The 10,743-nt window shown below is 35.5% G+C and overlaps 1 protein-coding gene across 1 annotated transcript; it reads left to right on the top strand.

Moving 5' to 3' along the window:
* Window positions 1–2,055: 2,055 nt before the first annotated feature.
* Window positions 2,056–4,482, top strand: LOC149562732 (acyltransferase GLAUCE-like). The gene is made up of 2 exons (XM_089823920.1): window positions 2,056–2,538; window positions 3,292–4,482. Exons 1-2 carry the CDS (start codon window positions 2,083–2,085, stop codon window positions 4,174–4,176), a joined length of 1,341 nt encoding a protein of 446 aa, XP_089680046.1. The 5' UTR covers window positions 2,056–2,082; the 3' UTR covers window positions 4,177–4,482.
* The last annotated feature ends 6,261 nt before the right edge of the window (window positions 4,483–10,743 follow it).

Raw genomic sequence — 10,743 nt, 5'->3', positions numbered from 1 at the left:
GTTGATCTTCAAAGATCCTACGATCATGCGGTACAAAGAGAACAACTAGGAGTTATACTTGCCATGTCAGTTATTTTACCCAATGAGAGCTTGCCACGTACATAATTCCTTCTTTTGATGGCGCTTACCTTTAGACCCACTGACGACGGAGAACACGTGTCAGCATGTCGCTACTTCGTTATGCATAAAGAACTAGCACCTTGCCATAACGAGGCGGCGACAACCGTTGATTGGATCAAGAAATGATCGAAAGATACGCTACAGGACTTCTTAAGAAAGCAGGCGGTGGGCCCATCTCACTATGTCGCTGTAATTATCGTCCTTGCAACTCTTCATAACGAGATAGCGAGCTCCATTGATTCACTTCAAACTGACGTTCCAGATTTCTTGTACATTTAGTCAGGTAGGCATTAATGAGAATCGAATCTCTGCATAGCTAGCACATGTCAAAATTTATCACAGTCACCTGTCATTACACGTCATCATAGATCTTGTCGATCTTTTACCATTTTACGGGGCCTCGCTAACTCGCTAACGGTGAAGCAATTCAATTTTCCGACAGCGAGGTAGCGAGCTTCGGCACTTTAAAGGATTCCGTGCCGAAAAAAGCAAGGGGGTACCCAGTAATTACTTCTGTTAATTAAAACTGATTCTGACAGCAGTATTCATGACAGATCATGCCACCTGGTGTAATTATGATACAAGCAAGATGCAATGTCATCATTTTCAGATTTTCACGTGGCCTCGCTACTTCGCTAATGGTGAAGTGCCTGAATTTTCCGATAGCGAGGTGGCGGAACTTCCGGAAAAATCAACATTCCGGCTCTGATGTCAGATATTCTAGTGGGTCCTTCTCCCCCTTTTTATGGCGAATTGCTAAGTGTACCTGCACAATAAAGCAATTAAATAGCAAATCTCCGATCGTCGCACGTTCACTTCATGGTCCCACCGCTTAAAAACTCGACACTCGCTATCTCGCTATACTTAATGAGCATGCAACTTTCAATAGCAAGGTAACGCCAGCGGTAGATCTAATCGGATCTGACGGTTGGGACAAACAGGAAAAAGGTAACCCGGGAGAAAGGAAAAGGAAAACGGAAGCATATTCGCTTCTTTTGAATTTTGAAAATTTCGCGCCCGACCATTTATAAATAGAGATGAATATAGGGCTTACATGGCGAACATTTCTTATAGATGGTTTATCCAAAACCTTATACTTCACTTAGACATAGAACATCTGACTTTTCTATGGTTTAACTGAAACATTTTTACTGCAGAAAAAGTCAGACCAACAGATATAAAGACCATTAAACATTTGATTTCAAAAATGTTAACAGGTAGATGTTTAGAATATATTGTTTTACAATTTTTTTTAATTCAAAACAATGTTTAAATTTATTTTTCCCTACTAAATTGACTTGTACAAAAGGTAAATTGGTTTAAAGTATTTATATTATTTTCTTCAATCAAGATTTTGAGACACACTTCTATATTCTATTTAGGCAAGAACTAGACACTATGCATCCTTGTTTATCAAGTGACACATATATAATAAATAGCTATGATATTTTATTCAATACAAAAAGTTATTTATTTCGGTTATTAATAATAATAAAAATTGACAATAACTTTTATAAGTTCTTATGTGCTCAAATATTAGTCTATTTTTAATCAACATTTAGATTTTTTAAAATTTATATATAAATTAATTAATTACAATATATAATAAAATTGTGTAGTAAAATTAGATAATATATTTAGAAGAGAGTGATTGACCATTACAGCTGCCCACCTGCCCAACTACTGGTCCTTGTCCCCGGTAATTGGTCACTCATTCTTCTTTAATTGTACACTGTGATTTTGCCCAATCTTTGTGAATTTGTTTTTTAAGAAAAAATAATAATTTTAACCAATACTACAACATCAGTAATAATTGTTCGGTGATTGGATTGAATGATATTTGGTAAAGTGCAAAACTTTCCTGAATGATTTACCATGAATAGTATGGGCTTTATCTATATAAAGAATGGGATGCGAAACTGTGAGCACGCACAATATTTGAAGTTTAGCCAATTGGTAGTAATGGCTGTAGTATTGAGCCCTCCTAACACACCCTGTGATGCCCAAGTGACAGTGGAGGAAACCATGAGTGTTTATCCCACACACCCAACTGAAAAGAGGACCATGTTTCTGTCCAATTTTGATCAGCATGTACCGTACACTCTGAACACCGTTCATTTCTTTGCTCCAAATCCTGCAATATCTTCATCTGAAGCTACTGATATGATAAAAGACGCCCTGAGTAAGATTTTGGTGACCTATGATTTCTTTGCAGGAAGACTCGAGTTCGACTCCCATGAAAAATGCCTTCAAATCGACTGTTGTGGAGCAGGTGCTCTGTTTGCCTCTGCCTCCACAAACATATCTCTCTCTGATCTGCATGACATCGCCTATCCCAACCCATTTTTCAATGACCTGGTTCTACAGCAATGTTGTCATATCTCCGAACTCCATGACTTGCCACTCTGCTTGTTACAGGTTTCATTCTCACCAGATTTATATAGTCTCATGATTGTTTTCTTTTGAAGATGCCGTATTTTCTATGCGTTGCAATCGTATTCCATTCCAATGTGTTTGTGCCCATGTCGTATTCCATTCCAATGCGTTTGTGCCCAAGTTTTCTTTTATGAGAACGAATGTGTACAGTTTTGAAGTCATTCATTGATTTCATGTAGTGGTTAGGAAGAATCCATATTTCAGGGGTAGTGGTTAGGAAGAAGTAGAATACCTACATTTACTGTTTTGTTGTTAAATAGGAATAAGAAATTTGGAACACGTTTTTTATTTTTCGTTTGGATCATCAATTGGAATAGGGAATAGGAATATATATATGCTTCCATTTTTCTTCTAAAATGAGCTTATACCCATTCCAAAAAATAGCTGTTATTGGAATAGTCATTCCTATTCCCAATATGCATTCCTATTCTCCTATCCGATGCCTGCAACCAAAAGGACCTTAAGAATTCAATTGTTTTTTGAGTCAAATTTATTGACTCATATTTGATGAAGAGTGCTTCTCAAGAACCTTTGATCCATAAAAAGGAATGGAACACTTTTCATCCTATGCATTTAAGAATTCAAATGTATAATTAGTCAAATTCATTAACTTATATTTGAGATTCAAAAGAAACCATCTCTTATGAAAATGATCAGTAACACTTACTAGACTCATGACAGTTACAATCAGTAAGAAAAATCCCTACTGAAAATAGAATGTTCTTGTGCAAACAGGTGACTCGATTCAAGTGTGGAGGCTTCTCAATTGGATTGGGAGTAAATCACACAGTGGTAGATGGAGTCGGCTTGGCGACCTTCCTGAAGAACCTTGCTTCTCTGGCTTCAACAGGCGCCATGGCCATTATCCCTAACACTGACAAAACCCCATTACGACCTCGTTCTCCTCCATTGATCGAATACCCACATCTCGAATACGACGATGGAAGCATGGGGAGCTCTGATAAGATAGAAACCATGGAAGAATGCGACACCCACATTTTCAAGCTCTTCCGGCTCTCTGCCGACTTTGTGGGGAGTTTGAAGAAAATGGCAATGGCGGACGGGAGATTGGAAAAATGCACAAGTTTTGAAGCAGTGACTGCCCATCTGTGGAAATGTCGAACAGAGGCGATGGAAATGGGGGCAAAGGAGGAATCGTTGATGACTTTTGCAGTGGATGTGCGGGGAAGATTGAATCCTCCATTGCCAAGCGAGTACATGGGCAACGCTGTATATCCTGCGCTTGTTAGTGCAAATGGTGGGGATTTGAAGAAGGAATCGCTGTGTTGGTGCGTGGAGAGGGTGAAACAGGGGATTGACAGAGTGAACAATGAATATGTTCGATCAGGCATAGATTGGATGCAAGTAAACAATGGTCGTCCTCGCACCGAGGGAGTAATTCATGTGTCATCATGGTGGAGGCTTGGAATTGAGGATGTGGAATACCCATGGGGGAAACCCCTGTTTTATGGCCCTGTTCCTCTTGGAGTTGCGAAACTTGTTCTGCTGCTTCCCAACAATGTCGACAGAAATGGCGTTCATGTCTACCTCGCTCTTCCACCGCATCAAATGCTCAAGTTTGAAAACCTCTTTCTCACTCCTCCAACAGAACCCATTTAGAGAATTAACTCTTAAGAGCCTCCAATAAGCTTTCGTTAGATCTGCATTTTATTCTGTTATAATAAGAGCTGGGAGTAGCTCACGTATTTGTTCTATGCTTAGGAATGTCTTGCTTCTTTTTTAAAGAAATTTAGTATCGAAGTTACGTTCAGATTTGCAGCTTCAGAGGAACGGCGGACGACTTGCAAGTCAGCACTTTTGAATCTATGCTCGGGACCTCTCTCCTCCGTTCTTTTCCGGAAGCTTTCGATGCACTTTTTTGTGTCTTGCACCTTCTTGTAATGAAAACATAATACATTTAGACTATTTAACATTGTATAGGGTGTGCATATAAGTTGTCCTATAGTTGCTGGCCTCCTCTTAGGGTGTGCATATAAGTTGTCCTATAGTCGCCGGCCACATATTATATTTCTTAAAATTTTATGTTTTTATGTGGAATTATAAATTAATGAGGTCATAAATGAATATCTAATTTGATAATTATTGTTTATAAATATTCATTTGATAACTGTTCGAGAGCATAAAATTCTTATATGTTTCTGTTAATGAGTCTTAAAACTAACCTCACATATTAACACGAACATGTATGCTAGGACAATTCATGGTGGTTAGTAAAATAGTTGGGAAGGTGGAGACTTGATTTTTAAAGTCAGAGATCAAATCAATGTCAGTAGAAGTTATTTGGATTATCCTCACTTACAATCCAATCTAGTGTGATGATTAATATGTTCGGTGACACTTACCAAAATTTTGATAGTGAATTAAGACAACTTTCAAAATATGAGGTATAATTATATCCATTGACATTGACATTTCATTTTCCACTTCATCATCTATACCCATCCTAAGAACTATTAGTGAATAGACAAGATTTAATTTAATGGAAACTTTCATGTGAGCCAGGAATGTTTATTTTCCATGTCAAATGGCATAATTTTGTTGAGAAATCAAATACCCAACTACAAATTATGATTGTGCACAAGAATCAAAGTTTATGGGAATTTATATGGGAATTTAAACACACAAATTACTATCAACAATTACAAAATAGTTGTTAGAGTTTATCCAAATTGTCTTCTAATCAACAACTAAATGGAAACCCTAGAAGATGAGTGTGTACAAACTAAGATTAAAATGATCTTCAACCTTTGTATTATTTATTAAAATATGCAATGGTATACTTTCTATATATCTCAATTCCTTGCACACCAAAAGAACCTAGTTCCTCCCTAAAACAATCAACAAATAGGCAAGCTTTAATTCATTGACAACCTTCACTCTTAGCCACTAATGTGTATGACATCTATGGCATGGTTCTTGTATTGAATCTTGATTTCAAAACTTAATTAGAGAGGATAAAAAGTTCCTTCACAACATTCTCTATTATTGGGTTTGTTTTGCAATTTTGCACACCTATTTTTTCATGTTCACCATTCACTGTTTGATGTTGACGATAATGACACTTTGAATATATGATATTGAAAATGCATATTTCTTGTCAAACTTTATTTTATTTTATTTTATACTATTAATCTCGTGAGTTTGTTGGAAACATAAAGCAAAGCATAAAATATCACAAATGAGATAAGATTTTTGTGATGAATTATGGGTAAGAGCAAGAACATGAGTCTCAATTTCGCAGAAATTTGTCTTGCGGATTGAGACCTCTTCAAAATTGAGTGCTTAGTTTTAAAGAATCAAGCACTTGATTCAGTTCAGTAGCCCGATCTGTATTAAAAAATTGAGCATCCAATTTTTTAATATGAATCGGGCTACTGAACTGAATCGAGCGCTCAATTTTAAACAAATTGGGTGCCCAATTCGCTTTTAAAAAAAAAAAAAATTTGGGCATTTTTGTGTCATTTTCACTGCTGTGAATTGGGGGATAGTGATTTCTGATAGATGAGAGCCTAGTTTTGAGAGACCTACCAACCACCCTCCCCCCCCCCCCCCCCCCCAAAGGTACTTTTTTTTTCACTATTCCAGGTAGGTTTGTTTGTTTTCTATTATTTTATTTCATTAGTTTCTATTTTTTGCTTTGAAATTAAGTCCATTTTATTATTTTTGTTCATCATTACTACATTTATATCAGTATTTAGATTTTCATTTTATTTACTTTAAAATAATTAATTTTAATAAATTTAGTGTATAAAATAGGTAAACTATAAATTAAATAAAAAACCATAGGTTCCATTGATACTGAAAATATAAACTATACACTTAGTTTCAATCTAGAAACATAAAATTTAGGTAGAAAACATAAACATCAGTGTTAGGTAAAACAATAAAAACAAAATGCATTAACATTTGATAAAACAATATAAACAAAACACATTAACATTAGATAACACAATTAGAAAAAAACTTCATCAAGCAAAAAAATCTAAAATTTGAAAATCCTCAACTTAGAAAACCAAAAAAAAATTTAAAAAATTGTGTTCATCTCTTGTTGTCCTCAAGCTCCTCCCTTTCTCTCTGTTCATCCCCATTCATCATTTTCTAAACAAATGTTAATTCTGTAACTATGATAATAATATTGGTCTGATTGTAGATCACTCAAGATCTAATAAAGCATGAAGTTCCTTATGAAAGGATTGGCCTCTTATATAATCTAACCTAATCAGCGTCTATCTTGGGAAGATATTATAATGTTCTTTTGCATAGTTTTAGTTAGTGTCTTTACTCACTAATTATATTTCCTTGAAGATGCCAATCTTGGTAAGATAATCCCTACTTTATATTGGGATGACTTGGGAGGAGTCATGTCCTTTCTAAGGACATGCCTCTTAGTTTAAAATAAAGATGAGGTAAGAATGAGGATAGAGGACACACAAGATACAATTAAGATTGCTCCCCTATATTACCATCTTGTACGATTTATTGCAGGGATAAGAATATTTCCAGAATAATTATTATATTATCAATTACACTTCATATACAGGGCTGTACATTTAAGACCATCTTTAGCAATCAAGAAAAGGTATTATCTTAATCTGATTTATAGTAGAATTTGCAAAAACTTTACATGGTATCAGAGCTCTAGTAGTTGAACCTTGGCTCTACAAATTGACAAATAGATTCAAAATATCTAGCAATGCCTTCTACCTTTAATGGCAAGAACAATCAAACTCGAAGATAGGTTTGATGGAAAAGAACACTTTGTTGCTTGGAAATTCAAAATTATGATGATTCTTGAAGACAATGATGTAATACAGTTTGTTGATAAAGAATCCAAGGGACATGATGTTGATCCTCATAAAACTATTTGGATTAAACGAAATAGGAAAGTCGTGCAAATTATATTAGATGGGGTTAAAAATGAAATAGTACCTATGCTAATGAAACATCAAATAACATTTAATATGATGAGGTCATTATTAAATACATATGAGGTTAACAATGCAACTAGAACCTTTGCACTAAAAAGGCAACTAAATCATATGCATATAAAGAAGGGAGAATCTATGAATTCATACTTCCTATGGTGGCTAATCTAAGAGATGAACTTGCAAGTATATGTACCATAATTGAAGACAAAGAGCTAATACTTATGGCTATAGATGGGTTATCAGATTCATGGGAAACATTCTCACAAGGAGTAAGTGCTAGAGACAATCTTCTAGACTTCAATAAACTCAAAGTAGATTGCCTTCAAGAAGAATCTAGGAAACTTAAGAAAGGAGGAAAATTAAAAACTGAAGATGAATAACTTCACGTTCTCAACAAAAATTCCTATAAAGGTAAGAAGAACTTCAAGAAGAAGAAGGGTAATCAAAGAAATGACAAACCTAAGAAAGATTTATCAAAAGAAATACTTCAAATGTAAAAAATTTGGACACTATAGATCTAATTGCCCTAAGAATACAAAGCAGCAAGTAAACTATACAAATGTTATTAGGAAAGAAGAAAACTATGATCCTGAGAATCATGTATTGTATTCTACACTATCAAATGAAGTATCAAGAAAAGCATGGGTCATTGATAGTAGATCTGATGAGGACACAACCCAGGACAAAATGAACACAACAGGAAAAGGGGAATATTATTATTAGAAATGATATTCTATTACATTCAATACAAACAAAATAGACTCCACAACATGCCCTATAGGCTTATAATGTTATCAGATTCTGGAGAAAACCTCGCTCACAATACCTTCTCCCAAACTCCACCAAAAAAATGCCTTTACAATGCCAAAAATGTCCTTAAGTAACCCAAATTAGGTCTAGAGTTAGGAATATAATTTAGAATATGCCATTTAGCATCCACTGCCAATATAGAAGGTTCTAGAAAACATTTCAAAAGTTAGTGTAAAATTAGAAGAATCCAGAAATGGTAGTCCAACTTTTGGGAGGCATAACTTTTGATCCAAGACTTCGATTGACAAATTGTTTACATTTTTGGAAAGCTCTCCAAGCACTCTATAGCCCTATGGACCAGCTTTGTTTGTCCCCCATTTTTTAGGCTTGTACGAGGCCATCTAGTGCCTCAAATCTAACTTTGAAGTGCTCTTAGGAGTTCTCTATGAAACTTAAAAACTACAATAGCTTTCAAACCATGAAGCCTTTTGACCTGATTCTTTTTCTGGAGTGTTTTTAATCACAAGTATAATCATCCCTCCAACTTACACCCTCTAACTCATTATAATTATGGCTCAATTAAAAAATAACCTATTTCCTACATTGGCACATATCCCAAGGTGCTCAAAAACTCTAACCCAGAAAATCAATAGTGGAATTATGAGAGTTGGAATCTTAATTTTAACCAAATGGGTATCCAAAAATGAAAACACATTAAATAGAAACTAACACTAAACATATTTTTGGGTGATATAGGATTGCCCTTACACCACTAGATGCTCTTGCATTAGACACCCAAGGTTGATTGAAAAGTGACCCTATCACTTTATAGCTAGTAGAGGAAAACCCAAATGGGAAACCTCTGTTGTGAATATCCAAGTTGAGTCTTTTATTGGTTGTCCTTTCCACTTCACTAGGTATTCATCATACTACCTATTGCTGGTACTTTGATCCACATGACTATCCAAATTTTTTTCAATATCTTCCTTCATAGAAAAAGGAATTGGACACGAGGGTAAGTGCACCAAGTTGTGGTGCCAAAAGGGGGGTATAAGTGGACACATTTTTCCTGAAATAAGCAATTTCTAAACTTCAACAAGAATTTGAAGATAGTTATTCTCAAAATTTTAAGATATGACAAAAACAAAAGTCGTAGTCCTTTGAATCTAGTTTCTAAACTACTAATTTTTTTTCAAAATGGTTTAGTTTTAGGTCCTCAAAAAAGGGGGCCACAGAAAGTGGTACTATTTATTCCAAAAAAACATAACACAGTATAAAGTGTGGCCCCCCAAAAATTTTAAATTTTTTTTTCAAATTCCTTAATCGCTCTGGTCAAAAGTTACTTAACACTATGTAGTTTATCTCAGATTTTTTAGGTAATTTTATAATGTGTATTTTTTTTAATATGAATTTTTTAACTGGACACATCCCAAAAACATGAAATATCTGTGTGCTCCCGCTAGAAATAATTGATAACTAATCTAAAATCAAAACATTTTTTTTCAAAGTGTGTAGAATGGAGTCTAGTTTCTAAAAAACTAAGTTGTTGCAAAATTTGATGACTGAGCTAAAATCTATAGCCCAATTAGTACATGGTGGTTTTTGACAAAAAATGGACATACATTCAAAAGAAATTATAGATGAAAGGCTTTAAATAGTTCAAATTAAAAACAAATTATATGGTTATATAGCTAACATAAAGACTTATAATGTCATGTAACCTAATCTTATCAATGCCCAAACATGAGGAATCTTGATGGAGAGCACCCAATAAAAATCAATCATTTTTTGTATGTTTGCAGCAAAACATGCCTTAGACCTATTTATAAACTCCAAACCTTTGGATTGGATCTCCAAGGAAAAACCAAGCCTTAAGCTTGGTTTTAATGCAAAGATTTGAATAACGCGTTATAGCACACACGCACTTTTTAAAGCTTTTGAATTTGGGTCTCAATAGTGCATGCGCGCTATAGTGCTCACACACTATTGAGACCTAAATAGTGCATAGAGAAGGAAGAAGAGATGCAAAGCAAGAGCAAGAGAATGGGGGGGGGGGGGGGGTGGCTATGTGTGTGTGTGTGTGAGAGAGAGAGAGAGAGAGAGAGAGAAAGTAGGGGATGGGCGAGAGAGGAAGTGAGAGAGAGTAGCCTAGGTGGTTGAGAGAGTACGAGATGGGAGAGAGAGGAAGTGTGAGAGAGAGTAAGGGTGGCAAAGAAAGAGTACAGGATGGGGGAGAGATATTGAGAGTAGGGGATGGGAGAGAGTGAGTAGGGGTGGCAGAGAGAGTACATGATGATAGAGAGAGATTAGGTAATGGGAGAGGGAGCGAGAGAGGGAGAGAGAGAGGAGGATGTGAGTGTGTGTGTGAGAGAGAGTAGGGCATGGGAGAGAGTGTGAGAGTGTGAGAGAGAGTAGGAATGGTAAAGAGAGAAAGTAGGGGATGGGAGAGAGAGAGAGAGAGAGAGAGAGAGAGAGAGAGAGTAGGTGG

Source organism: Cupressus sempervirens, chromosome 4, assembly GCF_028749045.1.
Source record: "Cupressus sempervirens isolate cs-2001-9-10 chromosome 4, ASM2874904v1, whole genome shotgun sequence".
NCBI classification, from domain to species: Eukaryota; Viridiplantae; Streptophyta; class Pinopsida; order Cupressales; family Cupressaceae; genus Cupressus; species Cupressus sempervirens.
Note: the sequence above shows the minus strand (reverse complement) of the source record. Positions and strands in the feature narration are given on the sequence as shown.